General features: G+C 39.2%; 1 protein-coding gene across 1 annotated transcript in view; it reads right to left on the reverse strand.

Annotated features, from left to right (window-relative positions):
• Positions 1-1,100: 1,100 nt before the first annotated feature.
• Positions 1,101-26,469, reverse strand: part of NRP1 (neuropilin 1) — a 105,413-nt gene continuing 80,044 nt past the window's right edge. The window contains 10 exon segments of the mRNA XM_072329170.1: positions 1,101-1,271; positions 1,274-1,525; positions 2,764-2,820; positions 4,548-4,641; positions 5,100-5,371; positions 8,307-8,444; positions 15,165-15,224; positions 18,207-18,311; positions 21,127-21,271; positions 25,325-25,656. Of these exon segments, the coding sequence (XP_072185271.1) occupies positions 1,231-1,271; positions 1,274-1,525; positions 2,764-2,820; positions 4,548-4,641; positions 5,100-5,371; positions 8,307-8,444; positions 15,165-15,224; positions 18,207-18,311; positions 21,127-21,271; positions 25,325-25,656 (1,496 nt within the window). The 3' untranslated portion in view covers positions 1,101-1,230.

Genomic DNA, 26,469 nt, shown 5'->3' on the forward strand with positions numbered 1-26,469 from the left:
TACTGTCACTTTATGCCGTTAAGAAGAAACCCAAAGTTCGACTTTGGAGGGTAAAGTTAAGAATTTTCCCTTATTTTTTAACACAAACTCTAATAAAATCTTTTGCCATTACCAGCAAGTTAAAGCTGCAGTTTTCTTTCCTTGGCAATGGCAAATGTTTATGCAATCTACTCAGAGAGAGAAAGAGAGAGAGCAAGAAGAGAAAGGTAGAGAGACTTTACATTTGAAAATACATTCTATATGAAAGAACAATAAAAGGGGATATTGCAGCTTTATACAAAAGGGTCAAGAGATGTGAAGGTGAAATACAGAAAGCCGAACCATTGAGCCAGGTGGTCAAAGTTGATTAGCCCTTGCCTTGCCGAGGCTCTCTTACACTAAAATATACTTTTTTTTCAGTGAGCCATCAGAATATGATTAAAGACAAGGGCATAATTGGAGAGAAGCAGAGCTGTAGTCAATGTTAACACAATGAGAAGCAGTACAAACAAAAAGGCACTTGAGAGGACATACACTAGCCAGTGCCAAGGACTTTTTTGTTTAGATTTTAGGCAGTATACTTGGTTACCAGTTGTGTCTGATGATGGCACATACTCTTTTATGGAGTCACAAGCACAAAATTTAGTACAACACTGAAAAACATCAATAAAATTTGACTGTATTGCTTTGTAAACAGAGCTGACACACTATATTGGTACTGATGCAGCAGTACTTTCAAAAACATCCTAACCCTTCTTTGCCTATGCACAACACGAGCAATTATACACAAATACAGGTGCAGGAGTCCACTAAATTGCTGTTACTCCAATAATTTCTGGGCACTGAGCTACAGACAGCATGTCCATCCAAAGGACCCCACTGAATACATTTTGTGACAGCATCTTGGATTTTGCACAGTAAAAAGAAAATTACCCATTAACAGAAAACAAAAGAGAGGGAGAGAAAGAAAGACAAAATGACCTAGAAGTCAATCATACTTGGTCTCAACACCAGCATTTGATTATTTCAAATAAAACCAACAGAAAAAAGCAGACTGTACATGATTCAGATTGTTAACACAGATTGTTGTCCATGTTTATCGGTTACACACTCGTTGAAGCTCCTGAGAAAAGCTTGGCTCAGTGTCATCAATGCACTTTTCAGCCTGTACAGTAAAAGATGATCAACAGTTCCCCAGCACGACCGAGCTATGTCCTTCCATCCCGATTCTCTGAAACTTCTCAAGTTGCTTTATACCTTCATGCTTCCGAGTAAGAATTCTGTGTGTTTAGTTTATCTTTCTTCAGTTTTACACCATCGACCAGCTCAAAATTGTAATTCTCCAGTGCAGACAAGTTCCTCTCTGACATCCCATTGTGCCAACAGGCACAGTACAGGACAACTCCACAAATGGCTCCTAAAAGCACCCCAAGTGCACTCATGGCTATGATGGTAATAAGGATTGGGTCTAGCGTCTTCAGAACGTTGCCTGGTTTCCTGGAGATGTCATCGTAGTCCTCATCTGTATGGTATGAAGGAGTAAACCCTAAAATAGAGTAAGAGTTGCAAAATGTTCAGAACTGATTCCGGTTAGAGTTTAGTTTGATGAGATAGAAATTTGGAGAAAGGATATCAAGCTTTTGGCATAAACTGCTATGTAGTTTGAAAACCTAGCTTCTTAGAAGTAGTCATAAGTGACTGAAAACTATAATGGGGCTCAAATAGCTGCTGAATTCTTCATACTGCTCTCCAGTAATCAATTCTGTTGCATGGTAGCAGGAGTCCGATTCTGCCTTGACTTATGTGGGAGTCTTGGGAATGAATAACCAGATCTTTTGGTTATATTTTTCTTGTCTGCAGTATTTAGCTCCAAAATGTTAATTAAATATTTCATAGCTCAGTGTGAATCTTTACAGTCTTAAACATCAATCAGGAATCTTTAGCCAGTCTGAGTCTGTCTCTGCTTCACTGGCTTCAGGAATGGACCTTTAAATGGGGATAGTGACAGAACTGACACAGGAGAGCACTCTGCTTCCTAATGTAAAATATTCATTGGATATCACAATGTTTTCCCTAAACTCAATTTATTAAGGAGATATGCTAAGCTTATGAAACTTGCTAATTGTTGCAAGCAAAGCAAAGGAGTACTTCTGCATGAACTCCACTTTCACTAAACCCAGTGACAATCTTGTTGACTGTAACAAAAAAAAGAAAAAAGAAGCTCTTTGCTTGAAAAATGCGAATGTATTTCATTATGAGGACAATATGACAATTATGATCCATTTAATGATCCATTTACAGCTATCATCATTGAAAACGATAATGCTTTGGTAGACTGGTTATAAAACGACATTTTCTGCAAGGTCTGAGAAATGATTAGCCTGAAGAGTTTTGAGCCTAATTACCTAGACACTGCATGAGACATAAAATACAGTGATAGCTTTTTCTTCATCTGTGGGTATGCCTTCTGGATAAAAAAATATTAGGGATCTATAGTGTGTGTGTGCATAATATGTATACAATGTAACAAACATACATAAACAAAATTTGAATTTTTCAAGTCTTTATATAGGACAGAAAATCCACAAGATTGTAAGGCATAGAAGAATAAAACTATGAAATCCTTAGTATAAATGTCAATCTTCTAAGTGTCTGCTCTAGATAAACAACAACAAAAAAACCTTAGTGCCATATGCAATTCATAAATAAGGAAATAGAATACACAAATTGACATGAAAATACACATTGTAATTCATTTCCTTGTAACAATAGCATAATTTTTACCTGTTTGATTACTTTCTGGATCTTCTTCATCTATTCTGTTCTCCACATCAGTTGATTCTAATGAAGCAAAGAGAATTGACATTGATTATTAGGGTTACAAACACTGATTGACTATCATGCTGACAATAATGGTATAGCAGATTTTTCTGTGTCAGAGCATCATTATGTCAGCTTGACATAACTGTTCATTATGACGGGCTCTGAAAATTAATGGAGAAAAAAGGAAGATTTAAAAACTTCTCCCCACCCAATCCTGGCACAGTTTTAGAGTTATCAGCAGGGGTTTTCCATGCCTACAAAAGAGAAATCAGTGTGATAAATTAGCATCTCATTCATTGTATTTACAGTTTTGGAGCCCAATTCCACAACACTTCATCACTGAAGGCACAGTGAATCACAAGAACTGCAGCGAGACCATTTGTGTTTGGTCTGCTGAATGAGCTTTAGCTCACATGGGCCAAAATTTCTGCTCACCATTCGGTTTGTATATCTGAAAGGAGGAAATATACAAACACCTATTGGAGTCATACTGTTTGGGGTTGAATTTTTGTTCCTCCTTTCCTGTTGGACAGTTTACGTGATTATTAGTATTGTTATTACATCTGTTATGATGGTTCAAATAGAAGCTCCATTTGTCTTTATTTCTTGCTTGAGATTTCAGTTTGTATATCAGAAATGAGGAGGTAGGAAATAAGTTACTTTCCTCTCTCATTTCAGTCAGATCGGTGCCATCACTGTGGTCCCAGCATCTTGCTTGGCACTGAAGATACTGCAGGGGGACCAGGCAGTGTGCACTGACTCTGTTCCCCAGTAACGTTTACTTGTGCCGCAGGATGAATCGAGGAGACGGACTGTACAATGAAGAGACTGTTTCAGTCTTATTCAGCTATGAAATTACCATGTAGTTGAAGCCTGTCATGTTATCCACAAATGGCTGTTAGCCACAAAGGGTGAGAACAGCCTCTATCATTGTTCTCCGTTGTGCTGCCAACTCAAGTGGTGTAAGTTTACATTTCTGATGCTGAAGGTTCTCTGTTCTATTTTATCTCTTATGTAAAAGTCATACCTCAGTCTCTATCATGAAGGACGGGATTTAGTTGCTTGTGTTTATCTGGAGGTTCTGCTGCCAAATTACGTGCAGTATGCAATGCACATATGATTGGCTGTGACTGGAGTAATTCCAGACTGGCCAGAAATAAAACGACTGAAATAGGGCTCAAGAACAGCCTGGCTCAGAAGCAAAACAGACCATGATCCAGTACTACTCAGTGACACCCGTCTGGGGAACTGATAACTATGGTAAATGAGTAATAGCAAACTCTGCTGCAGGGCAGAAAAGGACAGAGCTGCGGTCACTGAACCATACTTGGGTATCTGATGTTGGTTTGATAAAGTGCTTAAAAATCCTAGGATAAGTGATCTAAAATGAGTGAAGAATTTTAAGGATTAATTAAGGTAGACAAGAGCATTATGAAAAGCAGAAAAATAGTAAGAGTACAGCAATAAAAAATATAAGGAGAGATATGAGGATGTGAATGTGTTATGACCTGTCAGGGGGATGCCAGTTCTGATCCAGAAGACTGCATCACTGCAGTATTGAGGCCAGCCTACCAATTAGAGTATGGACCAGATCAGGGTGTTTTCAGTGCTAAGCTTCCAATATAGTCAATAATTACGTATCCTTTTCACTAAGAAAAAAAAACAAACAAACAGCTATCTAAATAAATCTAAGTAAATAAAGGTACTGGATGAGATCTCTATACAATCATGCTATGCATACTTACTTTGGCAATCCTCTTGAGATATGTGATTGTCAATATTAATATCATCCACAGCAATTCCTCCATTTCCTTTTCCAATTTCTCCCTCTATAACCACCTGGAAAAATAAGATAATTTTCACACTGTTTTCTTGTTAACACACAATTGAAGCATTCAGGAAATCTTAATTAGCTGTTAACACACTTCTCCAGTTGTCACGATGCCACATTATGCACACTTTGAATGTGGCCTGTCAATCAGCGCTATATGCCTTCACGAACTTATATGCACAAATGTGAATTCATATAATGTCAAAACTTCACAGAAACATTTTACGTCAGCAGCAAAACTGTGGCAAGGATGCAGTTTTTGACAGCTGAGAAGTGATTTCTAATGCATTTATTTGGCCTTCTATAACAAATTGCTTGTATCACTGTCATCTGCGATAGTATGAAATATGCCACTATTATTACTGTCACAGCAACAGCAACTCATCTGTAGGTATAATACTGTTTACACAAATCCTCCAGTGACATTTTCTGCTAGGGCATATAAGGCATGACCAGCAAGGCTCACCTGGTAGTGTTTCACAGACTTGTGCAGAAGAACGCGGCCCTCCTTCCAGCAGTCTGCCTGGTGCCCGTTCAGGGTCAGCAGCACCTGGTCATATTCGTCTGGCTTCTGGTAGCGCAGCTTGATCTTCAGAGTGCCAACATGTGGGCCAGACATGTGGTACCAGAAAGTCATGCAGTGTGCTGAGTTCTGTGAGTAAATGACGGGGCTCAACAGCCGGGCAACTTTGCCTTTCTGGCTTTCGTCAGCTTGAGAGTAGATGAAGTTGCCATCTCCTGCTGTGACAAAAGGACTGCATTAGGAATAGTGACCAGATGTTGTTTCCTTTGTTCAACTAAGAAATCTCAGCTCTGCCAGTCCTGGTCACTTTGCATTCTGCCCCAAGTCTCACAGCTGAGAGTGAAGTGTGCCCAGAGGGAGTGTATTTCTGCTGCTCACCAAGATGCTCCATGACAAGTGTGTGCCATATAGCACTCAGAATTTTTTTCCTTTTGCTCAGGAATGGAGGCAAGGGCATGTCTGGAGTGATGAACACTTTGTCAGTCAGTGTGCAGTTTCTGAGGGCAGACCTCACACAGTAGGTCCAGCTAAAGACCCCTGGACCTACTCCATACTAATCGTGTAAAGAGCTGCTTTTAATGTCTGTTTAGGCTGAGCTTGAGAAGGCAGGGCTAGGATGGGAAGAGTAGTGGAGAATAAAATATCTTTGAGCAGCCATGGTCAGAGATGAGAAACTGAAATGAGGTGCATAAATTGAGCCATATATGGTGCCAGAGTTAATCCCCTTGATTTGGGCAATAGCATATTGGGCTCTGAATGTTTATGAGACACTTCCCAGATGACTAATTACGGCAGAATGGGTTTGTACATGGATTTTATATAAGAAATCTGAACACTAGATACCCTTAGTTTTGAAAATCACTTGCTTAATTGGGCAGGGAAGCATGTGGGAACATGATTAGTTTGCTAACAACAGAACACTAGGTAAGATACTGACTGAAGCAAAGTGCTGGTGATCTGCTGAAATAAGCATATATTTATACCAGTGCTTTAGCTAAAGAAAAGTTAAAACAAACAAAAAAAAGAGGCAAAAGATGTTTTAGAAGGGTGAAGCATTTTCAACATTGGTCTTTGATTATATACGATATTCTTGAGTTTCAGCTGAAATACCACATAATTGAGATATGCTGCCTTGGGATGGTGTGGGCTTGCACCAGTGAAGTTCAGGGTAGTAAAAGATTAACCAGGAACAAAACAAGTGGGTTAAACTTGGTCATTGGAACCTACTAAAAGAGAAAGAGAAATACTTATTTTGACATGGATTTTTCTGTGAGTAGTCAGAATTACCCATGCCAATATACATGGGAGTATCTGATCTTTGAAAGAATTTTGTAGGGGAAGTTGATGTTAAATTGCCAAAAATATATTTTTTTCCCTATTTTAGTGCAGTAGCACGTTGTCCAGCTTCTTCAGAGGGAGTATTTTTGCTGACAGGCTTTTTCCAACTTTACTCCTGTACAGAGGACATCACAATGTAAATGCAAATCTCTCCCACCAAAGAATGGTGACAGAGAGCCCCAAAGGAAGGAAAAAAGGAAAATAATCTAAGCATTAGGATGGCATCTCATTTGGAAGACCTAACTCTGGTCAGATTTAATCGTAACATGAATAATTTGAAGTGGCGTACAGAGTATCCTGCTGTCTTAAAGCAATTGCTGTTGAAGATCACTTCTATGGAGTTTCTTCAGTTTTATATAAGTACAGCTGGGAACTGCTCACTGCAGTTTTCCCAGCATACCAGGTGCTTTGTTGAGTAACAGGCACACTGAAGTGCACATTTTTGATGGCAGTGCCATTCATACTGCTTGTGGTCTGTGTTCACACCCACTGCACCCCTATGGCAAATGTGGCAGATGAAGTTACCCTTGGAATTGAAGGAATAATTTGGAAAATATTGGAAGTGAGCGTAGCAAGGAGCAAAATGAGCTGCCTGGAAGACTTACAGAAACTACAGCTAATGGAATGAGTAAGTCTTCTGCAATAGCAAGACCCGGAGGAAACAACAAAATCTCATTTGAAGAATATCATTTCTTCATCTCTTGATTGAAGACAGGTTCAGTCTCTCTATAATCCTTGGTGGCAAAGTGCAGATAGCTCTCATTTCCAGAATATTACTGTAGTGCTGGGTCAGGAACTCTGTCTTCATTGTCTTAATTAGAGCTTTACTTATGCATGCCTTTTAGATTTTGTCAGAGTCTGGCTAACGTAGCTTTTAACCTCCTTTCAATGTCAGATCCTACTGAGCCATTTCACTTTACTTTACATCAATTTTTCCACCATTACAGACTTCACTTCAGCTAACTGCATTTAGTTAATTTGATGCCATTTATTTGTACAATGCCATTTATAGTCAAAGTATTATAAGTTTTTTTTCAGAAACTACTGTACTTGTCTTAAGATTCAATTGAAAGTGTCTCAGAATTTAAAAAGTCCAATTTTGTCTAATTTCCTTGTCATTCTCATTAAGCAAAGGGGTTGCAGAAGTGGGAAAGGGTATTCATCCCTAACACATTTGATTAATCTGCACGTATGCAAGGGAGAACACTGAAGTGAGAGGCCATGCAGGTCAAACAATGCACTCCCTTCTCTGTTAGCCAGCAGCATATTTATTGCCTAATTATGCAGAGCCATGAGTTAGGTACTACAAACCAAACTAATCAATTTCCCAGGGTAATAATTCTGGAAAAACTGTGTGCACAAAGGGATGGCTGCAGTCTCCAACTCCCATTGGAGAACAGGAGGGCATGGAAACAAGCTCTTGTGAGAAGTTTCACTCCCAATACCCTTCCACAGTGATCAGTTTCTGTAATCACAAATAGGAATAGTGTGGGGTTTGCTCATGACCATATCATTTGGTAAATGACATCTGCAGAATGTCTGATTATTTATCTAGATGGCAGTTATTGAAAGGACAGTCAGGAGGAGCGTGTATCTTCAGTTCCTGACAATAAATGATCTTTATTCCCCAAAGAAAGAGATAATTATGGTCATTTGCATCTACACACAACGGTTCAGGTTGCCTAGGTTTATCTTTCCTACAATATTTATTTTAGGTATAACTCAGACTCTTCTGGTTTTGGAAGGCATGTTGGTATTAAACAGAACAACTTCTTCTCATGTAAAATGGCTAAATCATGAACTCAAGATTACCTGTGTGGTCTTGAATTGGCCCAGTTTTGCTGGTCAGAATTGCCCACTTCAAATCCACCTGGTTGTCATGTTCCCATTGGCACAAAGTCTTGTGGGATCCCCAGCCAAAGCCACAGTTGAAGTTGTATAGTGGCAGTTCTGCAGGAAAAGATAGAAAAGGAGGGTGGAAATAAATATGATTATTAATTTCATTATTCAGAGTTTGCATTTCAAAACCAAATGCATTCATTTAACCACAAAGAGAGCCATTCCCACTTGAAAGTCTGAGAAGACATAGCAAAAGTAGTTCTGCTAGGAAAAAGGAGGGCCATTTCTAATAAACGATGTGCCAGTTTTTTGTCTCTTTATGAATCTTATTTTGTGATTTTATTTATTTATTGATTCATTTATTTTGTTAGATTGATTTCCCCACATTACCTGACAGCTCTGTTCTAACATATATGACTCCAAGAGAAAACTGTGACTTATTTATCAGACACACTTGCTGGTTGTTAACGTGCATTTCTACTGTAACTGTACCATAACACTGTACAACAAACCATGGTAAGATTTAGATAAAAATAAGAAAACTCAGGAACACTAGTGAAATGCCATCGGCAGGAAAGGATTTCTGGTGAAATGCCAAGCTGCTGGCATCAGACAGGAGCAGCACTGCAGCATCTTCCAGACGAGCTGGCCCACAAGATGGCAGCACTGAAATGGACAACTTGAGACAGAAAAGGGACAAATGTGGCTGATTGCCATATGGACTCAAAATAAGCTTCAAAACAAGTTCCACGTAAAACAAGGGAAATATGGTATTATGGTCAGGATGAGATCATATCTTGTTTTCAGCTTCTCTTCAATTCTGCCCAAAGGTTTAATAGATTGTAGCTTATTTTACTCAACACAACTTGGAACTACTATGGAAAGATTATACAAAGGCAGAATATTCTTTACATTTCTTCTTGAAATCTTTTCGGCTTTTGGCTTCTACCAGGTTGGTATGAACTTTTACCTCACCCTGAGCAATGCCAGTTCCCAGAAGAGTAATACCTCTCCCACAGCAATGTGACCAAATCCTGAAGTCTTTTCTCAGGCGTGACTCATGCCTTATTAAAGGAAAAAACTTAGATTTACTTTAATGAGATGCTTTGTGCAAGTACGAACTAAGAAAAACCTTTCTCTCACCACTGTCAGGTCTAGGGGAAGAATTCTGTTCTGCTGTCTTTCCCATTACCAAAACAGAAACAACAAAGAAAAAAAAACACAAACCAAACCAACCAACCAACCAAACAAACAAAAAACCCAGATAAAGATCATGTAACTCCTATAATGTATTTTGTTTATAGTGGGAAAATATAGAGAAGTATGGGAGGCGTACTGGGCACACTTTTGAGGTGGATCTTTTCCAGTCTGATGAGTCAAAGAGCTCCACATAAAAAAGCAGTCCAGGGAAGACTGGAAAGACTTTTGAACTCACTTCCCAGATTTTAATAGGAGGTAAACTTGAATTAGTATATTTTATGAACTAAGAGAAAACCTCAAGTGAGTAGGTCAATACATAACAGATATAAAAGCAGTTTATCTGTCATTTCCTCCCTGCCCGCTGTGTCCTTGTTCAGTGAATCCTTGCTCTGAGACGTGTTTTTCACTCAACCCAAATCCAGAGGATTTCTGCATTTCAGCCACTGTGCCCTCTCTGCTCTTGCCCCCCCACAATGTTGTTCTGTCATCAGAGAGGTCTGAGTGCATTGCAACTCCTACTGTTCTCCTCTGCCTTGGCTGTGCTGCAGCATCTCTGCAATCCCTGTGCCTTGTTCCTTGCCCTCACCTTTCATCTGCCCCATTCCAACCCAACTCCCCGGCATCCTGTTGGCCTCCGGAGGGGTCTACCTGACATTGACACAGATGTGGCATCCTAACTGGGAACAAATGAATTAAACAGATACTGTCTGTCACAGGAATTTAATGTGGAGAAAACATGTTTCCTGGCGGACCTCAACCTTTTCTAGGAAAGAGGCAGATCACGGTGAGTAATGCCTCTTTGAGCTCAAAATGTTGAAGAAGCAGAACTCAGCCTGTGCACACATGGGTACAAAAAGGCAATCCATTATGTTTCTTGTTTCAGTATGGTTTTTTTTTTTTTTTTTCCTAGACAATGGGGCCATGATCAAAGCGATCTTCCCTGAAAGGGGACATCTGAAAATCAAGGGGAGTTTTTTTTTAAAATGAATAACATTGAAATGAATTAAAGGGTTTTAATTTTTTGAAAAATTTCCTTTCCTTGTCAAGGAAGCCTAGGGAGAGCTATACTGCATGGTTTTGTCATCAGAGTCATGAAACAGAACCATAAAAAAGGCCTTAGAGAACCTAAAACAAAATTAATCTTATTAATCCCAAAGGATTATATCATTTGAAGCTTGTGATAGCCTGTGTGGTATTCAGACCACAAGAAAGCAGAACAATGGTGGATAGATCACATCCATCTGAAGATGTAAGACAGCATAAATGAGCACATGGTGGAAAGAGGTTGAAAGGACTGGGATTGTTCAACCCTGAATAAAAGTAAATAGCAGAGGACACAGAAGAAGTAAGGGTGAAGAAGCTAGAGAAGGAGAATTGCAATGTTCTGTTCCCAGTTTCATAGCCTGAGAACTAGGTGATATACTGTGTAGTTCAATACTGATCAAAGGAAAAGCTCCATGTGGTGCAAACAACGCCTTCTTCCCTTGAATACTGCTAAGGGTGCTTTGAATGCTTCAAAGAGAAATGGGCGCTGAAATCTATGAGGAAAATATCCAGAATTTAGTTGTTAATTCTAACACGCAAGGAGTGACAAAAGCCACCTTCTTCATGGTCTGAAGCAATCTCTGAGCACTGTGACTAGAATGAGAGCTTCAAAGCAGGGCTAAATTTCACAGCATCATCTAATAAAGTATTTCTTACACTTTCATTTTAAATATATGGTCCAGGAAACTGGCAAAATGCCTAAACTTGATATGCTTTGGCCATGACTGTTCCCTGGCTTTGCTGCTGTGTAGCACAAAAATGAACTTATTTTCCAAGTAGAAGTTAATGAGAACCCCTTGAAACTGAGCAGGATTTGGCCTGCAACATGTTCTTCATCAGCTACTTCTTGCGAGGTCCCTATTGTTTTCTCAAAAGTGATCATGTTAATATGTTCCTTAAACAATCACAGCAATGGCACTGGAAATCAAAAGCAAGGCATTTATTTCAGAGCACTTTCATTTTATGGGCTCCTTAAACATGTCATCTATTACTGCCTATTCTTATGTCTCTTCCAGTGCTCTTCCCAGGGACCCATTAAAAAAAACCAAAACTGTGAGCCAATTTATAACAGACACTTGTAGCATCAGGATAAGTTCATTAGCTGTATGGACAATGGGTCTAACCCAGCAGAAGACAGAATAGTTCAGTGCTTCTAATAAATGTCCTGGGAGGCTGAGACAGTAGCTCACAGTACACTACAGGCAATCTGTTCGTTTCTTTGTCCTTGAACTATAGCTTTGCAACTCTTAGGGAAGGAAGGAAAGAAGAGAGGAGGGAAGGATGAAAAGCATTTGGTGGGCTCCCTTTGCAGTGCTGTCCTATTTCCCTGCTAAGATAGTTCCCTTGCCAGCAGGTGATTGATCTTGGGGTTTGTGTACAATGAGAGGATGAAGAAAACCAGCTATTATGTAACTAAATAGCAGCAGTTCAGATGAGAATCTGAGATGGAGGTGTGACGAAATCCCATATGTCTTTTTGAAAATGTAGGGTACGTGATACTGAATTAAAACAGATTTATCCTCTCAAAGAATAACCAACAGCTGTACTTCTTGACCACATCTTGCTCACAGCTGGAACCATTACCGCACGTGAACAAGAAAGTCATTTGAAAATCTAGTTGAGTGAGTTTCTTGCAAGTCCATTAATCTTTTGTGGCCCAATGACTTTGACATATTTTTATAACTATTCCAACAAGAGGCAAGAAGGAGCATGATGGCATTAAAAATGCTATGAAAATTACCTATAGGAAGCTCTTGCCAAAGGGAAAATCAACACTAAAAAGGGAAATTGCAAACACTTCAAAGTAGTGCATTGAGTCTGATTCTTATTTGCATTTCACCTTTTTATACTATTTATATTGGCAGCTTAGAATTACCTCTAATGATAGTAAATTATAATTTAAGTGTTTTAATATCCCTTTACATCCTTTATCAATGCAAAGTCGTCCTGCCATAAAAGAGATTCAGACTTATTCTACCTTTAAATGATTTCTTCGTATAGCTTTTAACCTCAAGATTTCTTATATTTTTCCAAAATAGCTACTATATGTGTGAAAAACAGGATACGTTACTTCTTGAACAATCTGCTTTACAAAGGACTGAGCTTACACTCCAAGAGCACATTATGTAAATGAACAGCTTGCTCTGTATGTAAATAGCTAAGAGTCAAGAGTTTCCAATAGTTCTTTGGAATTGAAAGACATGTTGAAAAAGGCTAGATGTTGGTGAGACTGAGGACTGAGGTCTGAAAGGTATTTACCTTGACAGACAGGTTTGTTGAAAGCACCTTTTAAGTCTGAGAAGTAGATTCTATTAAAAAAAAAATAATAATGAAAAAATCCAAAGCTTTAAACTTTTTGAGCAGTAGGAAATAATGATTCTTTTTTATTTTCTTACGGTTCAGCCTCTTTGGAATGAACTGTAAAAGTCTCTTTGATGGAAAGCTTGTTTATATGTGGAGGCTTTCCAGCTATTTGCACTTAACTGTTTCCATCGTGTATGAAAGCTGGCAGGAATAGGATAATCTCAAGACTTTGACATACACAAGCACGTTAGTCTGGGATAGCATGATTAGGGGTGCTTGAAGGCTTGAACACAGGCAGGAAGACAGCGGTATACAGGAGTACATGGCCTTAGCTCATCTTGCAGAAGTACCTGTCCAACAGGAGATACTGGTGTTGGAAGGGCTGTCAAAGGTGTTTCAAATCACTGTGGCACAAGATGCCATGGCTGGCAGTGGCTTGTATCAACTCTCTGCCAGAAGGGCTTTCCCCATGCTAAAGAGAATTTCTGGCTGCCCCTTTTTGGGAGTTTTCTGGCTGTTTTTCAGTGAGGGATTACAAAGCAGCTGGAAACCTTTATGTCTTTAACTGCCGATTCTGGAAAACCTACTCTTATTTATTAGCATCTGACTGATCTCTATCTATGATCTTTGTACTGTACTGTCATGTGGGAGCCTGGCGTTTGGGATGTGAGCTTGTCCCTTATTGCCCGGAAGGAAACAGCTCTTACCAGCACAATGCAGGGAAGTAGCATTGGCATGCTCTGAAGGGAACCTTGTAAAATTCTTCAGTAGAGAAAAAAATTGGCTCATGGTGGAGTCAAAGAAGGTGGTGCAGGAGGGAAGGAGAGAAAATGAGGATATCTTTAACTCTGGCAGAAACAGTCCCACCCAAGCCAAAGGGATTAAACACAACCTGCAACTGCAACTGGCACTGGGGAGGGGTAAGGAGAACTGCATAGCACTGAGGCACCGTATGAGTTTGCAATTAGCATTTGTTTGAATGCAAGAAGACAGTTAAAAGAACTGTAAAAAAACCCCTTCACTACAGCCAAGTAGAAGACTAAAAGCTCATTTCAGACAGAAGAATCCAAATGTTTTACTCTAAACCCACTGCAATATCCTTTCTGCCTTCCCCACCCCCAAACTGTGGAATCACCAGTTGTCCTTTGGCCCTGCAGCAATGCTGGCTGTGAAAGAACAGCATGAAGAAGTGCTCCATGAAGGCACTGGTACCCCTTCATCTGCCCCACTCATACAGAAGTTGATTAGGAATAGTATACAAAGCAAACTGTATGGCCCCAGAGACAAATTTTAGGGAGACTAAAAGCATTTGCCTCCGCAATAGTGGAATGCAGAGGCTGAGAGTGGGAACAACGTCAGAGAGAAGCCAGCTCTGTCTATCAGACTGACACCATTGGTGTTCTGTAGGAAACTTTTCCATTATTAGTACCCTTTTTTCACTTGAAGCAAAACCGGCTTGTGTCACACAGTTGAGGAAACAATGATAAACACTTACCCACCCTGCTACAAATCACTTGCAAGGCTGCGTCTGACCATACTTTAATGGAGGAAATGGGAGTAGTTGAAAGCTGACCTCTTTACCACTCCACATTTCACTAACGCACAGCATTTCAAACTGGTGTTCCCAGTTTTTACAGTTCAGATATTCTGACCAAATCTATCCTGTCCCCTGTTCCCAGTAAACTGAACAGGATATTAAAAAATTGCTATGAAAGATCTGGAAGCAGCAAACTAAGGATTTTAAAAGCTGCTAGTTACTGTATTGATTAAGTAGAAAGGACCTGCTGCCTGTGACAACTTGTTCCTCTCTTTTCAAGTTCATGGTAGTAGTTTATGTAACCCCATTTTGAGAAAGCTTGCTAGAAAACAACGCTGTAAAACTGCCAGCTCTCTGGTGGAGAAAACTGGCAAACTTGACTTCTCTAAGGTTAGTGAAACCATGGATATAAAGAGTGAATTTGCCTGTGTGGCTTGTTTTTGTTTTCTTCAAGTTTGCAAACAAACTTTGTATCATTAAGATGCCATTTTAACAGAATGCACTGTGTGATTAAGCTAGTTTAATTTTGTCAGCATTTACCATTTGCTGATGCAAAAGGAAATCTTGTTCTCTGCTTTGTCTACACGTGGATGAAAGGAATAAAATATTTACTGTATAAAGCCCAGAGACCAGATGCTTCTTTACTTCAGAGACTTTTAGGGGCTGGGGAGTCAGGAAGTGCTGCAATTCATTATTTTGTCTCTGGCATGAAATTTAGGTTTGGAGATATATATATATATAAATACCTGGTTGTAATGTATTGTCTATCACTGTTGGCTTTTCTGTGTTCAGCACTGTAGTTCCACCTGGAAAAGAAATTATGCATATCATGATACGTGGCATTCAACGAAGGACACAGTGATCATTAGGAATTTCCTACTTATAAATCTGAAATATGACAATCTTTATTAGACTTGTAGGCAACTGAGTACCTTAGGCATGAAAATGACATTAAAGACCTGGTTTCCTTTACAAAACAAAACCAAAAACACCCTCAAAACAATAACCCCCCCCCCCCCCCAAAAAAAAAAAACAAAACAACCCAAATCACCCCACCCAGAACTCAGATAAAGCTTTCTATGTTTTGAGTCCTTGCAAACACCAACTAATCATTCCCCATCATGCCCTTATGGTTGTCCTCACTTTACAGACAGTAATTTGTCAAAATCAGATGGGATGTCAGTGACTGATCTCCCTATCCCCCCTGACACTCACCAATCAGTGCATTCAGCAAGCACATGCTTGCCATATCACACACCTGAGATCCTCCAGCCCCTGCATTGCTTCACAGCCACTTTGTGAGACCAGCTTGCAGGAAAGCTGCATGGGAATTGCCCAGCTTTTGGCTCCTCTCTAGGCAGCTTTCACTTCTGTCTCAAAGAGCAGGGGTAATTAAGAACTTTGTCTTCTTCTTCAAGTAGATGAACAAGAGGAGAGAGGGGTCATGGCCCTCTCTCTACGCTCACTAATTGATATTTAAAAAATACTTGACTTTTTAAAGGTAAGCCTCATATTGATAAAGGAAACAAAAAGTAAACTAGAGCAATTATAAATGCACAGTGGGGTGCTGATTACCAGTCAATGGCTTTTCTCTTCTCCAGCGAGCAAGTGCTTAAAGCATTATAGAAAGGATGACTATGATGACTTCCAATGAGAATGAATGCCCAAGCTATATCAGCTTTATGTTTGTGAGAATGATCTGATGGGAAATGCTCTAAGCCATGCAAATAGAGTAGCTCTGTATGGGGTCCAAATAGAGCAGGAAGGAATCTGGCCTACAGAACAATTATTGTTAATTGCAAGGGAGGCTTCATTGTGATACTCACATATGTGCGAGTACCATCAGGGAAGTGACTCAAGCAGCCGTACCCATGAGAATGCTGGCGCTGCACTCATGGGGCTTGGAGGAAAGAAGGGATGGCACTGATGCCTTACCCTGCCATCCTTAATGGTCTGTGAGATTTACACACTTTCTGTCTATGCACTTTGGAGGAATATCTGCGGTAAAATCACTTTTGTGCATTTTTTGTGTTACATGTCACATCAAACATAAAACGTAACATTACTGCTGTGTCCAGAACAATTGAGCTGGGGTTTCTAGGGGATGTCGTAAATTATACTGAAGCGCTGGCACTCTGTAGAAGGGCAGTGTAGTAATTTTCAATTTTAGTAGTGAAATAGGTTCAGTTCCCAGAAAATCTGGTGCTCAGGAAGGCTGATAGCTGCTCCCTTGTCCTAGAGATTATAAACTGCTCCCTAAGCACAGCCTGCAAAAATTGCCAGAGGGAGTTTCTTCTGCTCAATAACCTTTCCCTGAGGGACATGTGGGATGCAGTCCTGAGCTGCTTGAAGTGCAGAGACTATTAGTGAGTGAACAGGAAGGTGATTGCACAGATCTGTCTCCTTGCCCTCACACAGCCTCTGTCTACGCGAAATATGTCTCTACCTATCGAGTCTCGCAAGCCAGCCTTCATCACAGAGCTTTGCAGGAAGCCCCAGGGTTCTCTGACCTGCTCTTTGCTTTCAGAAAAATTACAAAATTACAATGTTTAGTAATACTGAAAGCTTTCTGAGCTACCTTAACTCAATATGGACTATTTTATTAGACTTTCTACGAGACTCTTTTCACAAAGAATAAGATCCATCTGGAAAAGTGATTTGAAAAGCAGTGACAGTGACTGTGTGGTGTCTTTTCTGCTCATGAATTGTTTTTCAATTTTTGATTTGCAATATATATTTACGGGAGACAATGGCAAATCTCAGAAAGGGTCTGATGCTGAAACTGCACTTTCACTCATATCTGCTGTCAGATGTTCTACTTGGCTGCTTTCAAAAAGCCAATCTCTCTCTTACCTAAGGTTTCTCAGTGTCCTCACGGACATCTATTGTCGTCAGGCTGTGGTGCTATTTTATGCCATAGATATAAGAAGCAGTAAACTTTTATTAGATAAGTGCACCAGAGAGATGTGACGAAATAACCTGTGTTGCTATGTCCAAAAATAAGCTCAGCCACTACAGAAGTATGGATCTAGTACAGGAGCAGGCCCAGAGCTTTCTGCAGTAAGTGACCTTCATGAAGGGATCGAGGACATAGTGATGGAGAACCAGCTCTCTCAGAAGTTCAGTGGTTCTGTGCAGAAGTGAGAAAACATGAAATTTAAGAAGCTTCCTCCCTTCCAGATGCAGAGTACCTTATGTCCTGTTTTTCATTAATGATGGCAGCTTGGAGGAGGTCAGCTGCTCTGAGGCTGTAATGCAGTGCTGATGGGGAAGCTCATGAAAATCTTTTTGGTGGTATATGCGTGAGTATGCTTTGATGAATCAAATCTTCTTTGTTTCTGTCTGAGTAAGATTCAGGGCTGAGACTTGAGTCCTATGCTAAATTTTATCCATGGAAGAGTTTAACAACATGCAAGAGCCTAAACAATATTTCATTTTGAGTTCTTCAGCCTCAGACAATAAACCTCAAAAGGTTTATCAGCTTTGTTCTTAGTAAGAGAAAGTTTAATTATGACATTTGATTAGGCAGAAATCCTTATTAAAAAAAATGCCCTTTGCTCCAGCTAGTCACTATTATTTGCTTCCAAAATTATATGGCTGAGAAAACAATCAAAAGTATTGTCACATGTAAAAGGCAGATGTCTCTGTTTTGACAGCACCGGCAATATGAACTGCATACCAATGTCCATTTATGCTGAGTGACTAAATTAGTACAAATGTTTAGCTGGTTATTGGTGATGAATATGAGCTACAATGAAGCTGCAATGAAATGAGGATGGTTTCTGCACCTGTCAGTTGGTAGTCATCACCTGTGCCACTGTGACAGTTCGCCTGGTCATCATCACACTCATCTACGGGCTTGCCTTCGGAAACAGTAGGGACAGCTGTAGGAGCTGAAAGAAAATCCAGTTGTTAGTTAGAAAGTGTGTTGGAGGATCAGCATGCAATTGGCAGTAATGTCGTGATGAGCAGCATACACTGTTTTCCTGTGTTATTTTTGAGAGAAGGAGCAACTCTCAAGGTTAGTTAATATTTCCTCTTGCACTGAGGTGCTCTCCTGTATCTGAGATCAAGGGCATTAAAGCCCTGGACTATCTGTTCACTGGCTTACTGTTTCTACAAACCGGGAGTGAAGAGATGTCTTAGGGTAAGGTAGAAACCCCATGATCTTATTGTGTGGCCAAAGTTTTCATGAGTAGGCCTGTACAGAGCAGCAGGAGGGGTGTGAGCTCAGGGTGGCAGTTCTCAAGCATCTACTACACTGCCAAAGAAATCTCTGAACAGCACGTGTAAGGGAGGAAATGTCTGAGCAGACGGTAACAGTGGCAGGAAGGCAGTGTGATGTGGAATTACTTTGTGCTCACTGAGAAGGTCTGGAAGGAGTTTCTTTTGTTCTTGTTGAAGTTATAAATAAGTAAGACATCAGTGATGTCAGTCATCCCTCCTGGCCACCTGCTAGCTTCTCACTGGTGATGACTTTCCGGTAGCTGCTGCATAACCAGTAAAAGTCTGACCTTTTATTATTGCAATTAAGACCTTGAGATTTGTGCAAGGTGCCAGAAAACGTATCTAAATCCCAGTGTCTGCAAAACATATAACATCTGGAAAATCAGGATACAGTTTATGTTTTATGCTGGAAGTATATTTCCTTTTCTTAAGATAACCAGCCTGGGAATGTGGTCTGGGCTTTTGCCTGTTTTCAACTACTGCTATTTTCATTAACAATGTTTTACTGTGATTATAGCTATATAATAATGCTTCACTTCCTTGGATTCTTCTTTGCCCTTCTGCTGCCTCCAGAGCCCACTGGCCACTTAAGATCTTATGCACTGAATTCATGGTCAGAAAATGTCAGTAGGGATGGTACTTTCTGTGGAAGCTTTATCCTGGGATGAAACTAGGATTTTCTGGACCTCAACCTGTGCTTTACAGGTATAAGCTATCACTAAAGAAACATTTCCGTACCCGTTATAAGTTATTCAGAGCATCTATTCCCCATATCTCCTTGAAAGCCCCTCTGGGAGCTCCTTCTAGCTTTCTACATCAAGTCAAGTTTCTTATCTTGATCTTCATGCCCCTGTATAGCCTCAAGCTTGCCTACATCTCTGCCATCAATTCATATAGGCCCCCTGGGATGCTCTGTAAGATACAAAGCTTCCCCTTGCTCATTACTGATGGAGAGCTGATTTTTACTCCTGTCTGCGCCCAGCTCCATGCTTCTTTTCTCATCTCAATATCCATCCTCCTCAGTAAATCTCGAGTGACTTCTCTTCATTCAACTCCTTCCAAAAGATACAGTTATGCAACAAATTTTTCTTATTATGTTTCTCCCGTGGGCAAATGGAAATTGACCCTGCCTGTCCATGGATGACCTGCAGGTGAGCAACCTTCAGAAGTGCTCTTGAGTTGGGAAGATGAATGCAAGTAGATGTATCCCAGGGAAACACAATACTTGCTGCCGCAGTTTGCCTAGTTAGTCTTCTCTGGCTCCTCCATCTCACTGAGCCACGTGTTCTTGTAAGGTGATCCATAGCCTTACTTCTTGATGTGAAGGTGGCTACAGGACCCCCGTAGCAGGAGGACATTACCCATGGGTTGTAAGTTTACACAGGGCAGGTGCTGAGTTTTCTTTTCTCTTTTCTGAGCAAGCAGTACAATAGGCTGCAGGAACCAAGAATTCTCACAGGAAATGAGGACTTCCTGCAGGAACTAAGAAGCATTTCCAAACTCCCAACTTTCTGGGCCAAGTAAAAAGCACACTTATTCAATTTGGCCTTCACTAAAAAACAACAGAGAGATCAGCAGTTCTCACAGTAATGTTTCCCACTCCTCTGCTGTGGGAATGAAATGGTGAGAAAGAAGTGGAGGTAGAGCAGTTTTTCATCTCAGGAGCCTGTTCAGCAACTTCTTTCTGAGGTATCATATGAAACCCCTGATAATATGATTTGTTATTAGATGCATATTTCTAAGCTCTGTGATTTATAAGCCAAGCCACTGTACCTTCATCCACCAGATAACATTGTGAAATTCATGTAATGCTCTCTGTAGTTATCTATGATGTTAAATAATTATTGTTTATATAACAAAAATCAAAGCATAATAATACTTCATGTCATAGTCCAAGGATAAATGTCTAAACTTTGCTTTTCCTGGTCTTTCATCTCTTTACATACTGTTGCAAAATAAAAGCATGGTGTGGAACAAAAAAAGACCTTCCTCAACCTTAAAAAGGAAGAACACAGACCCTGTCCAGAAAAGTAATCACTGCCTACCATAGTGTCTGGTGTGACTTTCACATCCTTTGAAGGAGCAAAAGGTATAATTTCCCCCTTTGCATTCTCAGAAAATGTCTCTTCCTGGGTTGTATCATGGTAACAGAAAATACGAGTTTCTGTCTTCATTTTCTCCTAATAGCTCTATTCTTCTCGAAAGCATAATCATAAGTTTGCTTGAGGGAAGAGAAACCATGTGGAGAATATCACTGTGATTCAACAAAGGATGGGAGAGAGAATAATATTTGTGCCTTCAGCATATTCGAACGTCTGCCCAGAAGGAACTGATTAGTTCAAGAAACAGCACTAATGGCAGTCACAGAAGCAAGAGTATGATGTGCTGCCTGTGCAAGAACAGCAGTGTTCAGCAGTAGTCCAAGTACTGAATGTATGTCTGAAAATAATAAAGGGCATTCATCTCTGGCAGAGCAATTACCTTCAAGTTCACATCCCAGCAGCTCCATTCGAAGTCCCAGTCCAGCGTGTGTGGCTCTCTCAGGGTAGACACGGATGAATCTCGTTGATACAGGTTCAAAAGTCCGCAGTTCAGGTGTATCGTAGTTGGTGTTGCCTTCAAATGTCTGCAAAGCATGACAAATGCTGCTTGTTAAAAAAGAAAAGATATTTCAACATTTTCTTCACTCTCTAGCCTTTGAATTAGGTGAGAAGTAGGCCAGATTCTAACCATTTAATAAGTGTCAGACTTCCCCATCCTAAAAGAGAATGGAAAATACACAGTTAAAGCTTCTCAGAAAAGTAATGCATTTCATTTTTCATAAACTCAGTAGCAACCAATCCATCAGGGTCATAACAAGAGCTGAGTGTTTAATGAGACATGTTTTTAAATGACGCTCTGATCTGGGGTTTAACTGGGTGACATTTTCAACACTTCTTAGGGAAAAAAAAAATGACTGAGGTGAAGATCCTGTCACCTTTTAAGTGGTTACAATAATAATCCAACTATTCAAGAGAAAATTTCAATCTGATTTCCCCCAGTGACAGAGTTTCACAAGTTGTAGTTATTTCAAAAGGCATAAATTAAACTCCAGTAACAGTAGCTGCAAGAGTTCTTCCAGGGAGACTGCTATTGAATAAGAATAGAAAGAAAGGAAGAAAGAAAAAAAGAAAGAATGAATGAAAGAAAGAAAAGAGCTGCTTCCTGACAAAACTGCTATGTAATTTAACAGGGAAGGAAGGTCAGTGAAGGTACATATCAAACAAAAAATCTCTTGTCTGAGTTGCACTCTGGGTTCTTCAGCCATAATATAGCTCTCAATGGCACTTGTCTGATACCTTCAGTGTCACCTGTCATTGATATTTTGTATATAGGACAAGTTATAATTTGTATTTAAGCCAACATCTTTATATAATATCCATGGAGATTATAGGTCCCTAGAATGAACTGACTGCACAAAGAAATGTTTCTTCCCATGAAGTATTTCCAAGTCTAGATGATTAAACAGAGTTATTTTTGGACTAATTTATGTAAAAAAAATAACTTCAGAAGGCCCTGTAGAGAATAAACAACAAAATATTAAATGTATATAAAAGAAGTAAAATGATTTTGACTTTTCTTTCTGTTAATAGTTAAATTAGAAATCAATAAAAACAATTTTATTGAACTGATTAGAAGTGCAGCTAATTCCAATTCATAACTGTGAGGTCTGAAGATTTCTTCAGGAAGAAGCCAGCACCTGTCTGCACTTATTTTGAATGAGAACAAAACCTGGCCTTCCTACTGACCTGGGGACGGAGAAAACAGAAGCCATGGGAAAAACTGGCTGTATTGCCCAAAAGCACAGGTAAAACTGACAGCTGCTTGTGTTTTTAGTGCAGTTCTAAAAGCCTTGTTATGTTTGTTTGGCACCTGAGTCTAGTGGGTGGTCCAGAATCCCTTCTGGCCATTGGTTAGAGTGCCAGTTGCATAAGACGATGTTGCATCACATAAGCCAGTGTTGATGGGTAATTTCTACATAAATGCTTTTGCTGTTATTTCTTAGTGAAGACTGTAACTCTGAGGTGGTTCAAGGGGCACAACCTGATCTCATGTTCTGAAGGTGCCTGGAAGAAAGTTGTCAAGAATTCACGTGTAGATAGCCTGTCAGAACTAATTAACATGCAATTAAATATTATTAGATTTGAATTCCAACATAGGTCAAATGATCAAAAATCTACCTACTGCATGTGAAAGAATGAATGCCATTTTATGTGTAGAAAATAGACAGATGTATCTGAGGAATCCTTCCTTCCTTTTTAATAGTAGTCTTAATAGCAACATATAATAATGACAACTGTTTTATAAAAGACATCAGTACTAGAGTACTGACACATAGACATTAGAATTCAATAGGCATCTAGAATTATATTGAATCATAATTATATTGAATCATTGTCCTTTGTAGTGAAGAGCTGCCTGTTATTCAATTTTGACTGTTCATTTAAAATACATACTGATATTCTTCATGAGGGAGGAGAGAGGACTACACAGTAAAACTTCACTTTGTGAGCATCTTTTATATATGCTATGTCACAAATCAATTTACTTTGTTACAAAGATAAGTATAATAAATGATCACAAAACAAAAGGGAATATAAACTAGCAAGAGGAAAAAAAAAAAAAAAGGGTTTTCCTGATAGATTTGTTAATCAAAATAAGTATGGCAGAGAAATTTAAAAAGGTTGCTCCAGTTGGCAGAACATTTAGAATTTTCTTGTGCAGTAAATGACCAGAAGTGGTGTGAAAACCAAAAAGGTCATCAGTTGGTAAGTGGAAGCAGGAAAGAAGAATGGAAGACAAAGATGAATTTATGGAGTAAACTAGAGCAAGCCTATGGCGAACAAACACAAGTTGGATTTTGAAATGAATGTGGGGTTCTGCGTGGCTGTTTGAGGATTTGAGTGATATTCACTCCTTTAAGTGCTTGAGATAGGCTGGAGGGGGAAACATTCTGCACAGTCAAAAATAGCAGAAATTGGGTCAGCCAAAGAAAAAAGAGTTACGGTAGTCCTAGGGAAGGAGCTGCAGGCATGGAAGGCAAGATCGTGTTGAGGTGCCGTTTCATCCTATGGACATATTCTGTTTTTACATTTAGCTTGTTGTTTCTCTTCCTTTTCCTTGCGTGCAGTTGTTTGTTTATTGAAAGTCAAGACTCTAACCAAGTGAAATGATGTGTTTCATTTCATAAAATGGGGCTGTTTCTAATCCATGTTCCTGCTGTGACTCATTATAGCATTCTGTCCTCTCCAGCTCTACTTACATTTAAAAGTACCGCATTCCAGTATTAACATTTTAAATCCCTCAGACTCCCAAATCATAGGATTTATTTAATTCTCTTTAAAGAAAACTTGTACTTTGGAGGAAAGTTTATTAAATAGTCTTGAATTTTTGGGAAGGATTATAATTAGGCCACAAGAGACTTGAATTCCAGCCCTCCTCATTCCATTAACCTTTGAAAGTTAATTTCTGGTAGTGATGAAAGCTGAGGATGGGCTCAGTGTGTTAGTTAGCACTCTAGTTTTCTTGTCAAACTGCTAACTTCTGACAATGATGGCAAGTGCTTGTATTAGAAAACAGAAAGCCATGCAGCAGACGGCGCACTGCTTTGAAAGCATATGGCATTATTTTTTCCCTCACTGAGCCCCAGTGTAGAAGTACATGTCAAAACAACATCTATTTTAAACAGAAAATGGTTAGATCCCATTGTTGATTTACACTCTCTTCACACTTTATGATGAAGTCAAAACTCATGGTAACAAGAGAAAGGAGCTGATTGCAAAGGCTGAATTCATTTAGTTTTAATCCCCATAACAAATGATGAAAAGTGATATTTAGTGAGATTAAAACAGGAGAGAAGGAAGTCCAATATTTACCAAATGTGCCTGGAAAAGCTACATCCATGGGCACACTCAGCTTTTCCGTTAAAGAAACACAGGTTTGCTCAATTGATGAGTCTATATAGCAAAACAGTTTTTACATCTAATTTTCAGACTAACACAGCTAATATATGCAGCAACTCTCAAGGTTTCTATTTGCCAAACACCATAATGATTTGGCTTTTGGGGACCATTTTTGGTGCATCTCATTCCCTACCTTTCCAATACTGTAGCGTCAGCCCCTGAAAACGTGCGTGCTCCTTTCCCAAACAAAAAGGAAGGGAGGACTGAAAAAGGTTGCACCTCTCAAAGCAAAAATGGACTTTGTGAGCAACAATTACAAATCTGGGTGGAAAACAATAAATGGGATTTTGGGTAAACATGTTAAATAGTGCATATTATGTTCAGAAGTGCATACATTCAAAGACAAAAAAAAAAAAAAAAAAAAGACAAGCACATTCCCAGAAATATTTCTGGAGCACACTCATTTTCTTTTCCTTGGCATTTAAAACAGGAATCAATTTGCCCCATCCATGTAAATATTATCTTGTGGTTTCTGCTTCAACCTATGAGTGTTATTCGCACGTAACAAGGTGCTTCACTAGTAATCTCCACTGGGATGAGATAATGTCAAAAGCCACATCACTTTCAGTTCAGACCTACCTTAGCTTCACGCCAACCATGAGCTTTTCCTCAGATCAGAGATGACTGTATATAAAATTTAATGCAAGCTCTTCCCTATGCAGAGCATTCCTCCTTACCTTTATCTTTTTCTTGCTGGAGTCCATGATCATTTTCCAATCTGATCCATTGTTGCTGTAGCCGATTTTGAATTTTTTCATGAATACTTTGTTTTCTCGGTGCTTGCCTCCTTGGATAATAATGCCCCTCACTATTTTTTCTTCACCAAGGTCTATCTGAAGCCATTCATTTGTATAAGGATGAGTAGTTGGTGGCAGTGCCCAGCCTGAACGGCTTGTTATAAGGCGAGCGTTTTCAGGGATCCAGTTTCTATCAACTTGAGTAGATGCAGTAATCTGAGAGTCAGGAATGAGCCCAGACACCATGCCCAGCATCCCAGAGCAAGGATAATCTGCAGAGAAAAAAACAAATGAACTAAACTGTTAATTTGAACAAGCACCAAAGCAGAAACAGGCCGTATCAATCAGCTCAACTCTGTTAAGCTATTTCTTATTTCTTTCTTACATGCAAAATATTCTTTTTGTATTTGTATATAATTTTCCTTTATTCAAACGCATACTTCCTAGTTTTGTCAGGAAATGGAAGTACCAAAATACCACAAGTATTTCTGTCCTTATGGGAACCAAAAGGATCAGAAAATCCTATTCTATTCTTGTTTTCTATTCTTTTTGCTCAGTCAAGGAGTGTGGGGTCACATCTGAATTTGAATTTTCCCTAGGGAAAGTTTTCTAAATCAACCATAAAACCAGTTGCAAACTACTTATTTATAAAGTTGTTGGAACTGGAAATCTTTCGTATATTCTGTAAATTACATTTTATTGCTGTACTTGAGATTTTCTATTGTTATTACTTTGGTCTTAGGCATTTTTAAAGGACAAAGAAGCTAAATATTAAAATTATCATTTTCTTATACACCTTGTAAAAGTTCTTAGTAAAGAAGACTATTTTTACTTTGCATATAAAATGTTAACAAATTTTTGTAGGAATTGGAAAAAGAAATGCTACAAAATTCCTGGTTATGCCTGCTTTATTTTTTTCTGTTTTTTTTTTTTTTTTTTTTTCTTCCTTTTTTCTTTTTGCTATTATTTGACATTGGATGCTTTTTGCTATTATTTTAGAAAGCACTTTGGGCGATTATTTGGGTAGGTATCTGTAAGTAGGTATCTGTGTGATACAAAGGAGTTACATTCCAAAAAGTAATGCT

Source organism: Excalfactoria chinensis, chromosome 2 (assembly GCF_039878825.1).
Source record: "Excalfactoria chinensis isolate bCotChi1 chromosome 2, bCotChi1.hap2, whole genome shotgun sequence".
NCBI classification, from domain to species: Eukaryota; Metazoa; Chordata; class Aves; order Galliformes; family Phasianidae; genus Excalfactoria; species Excalfactoria chinensis.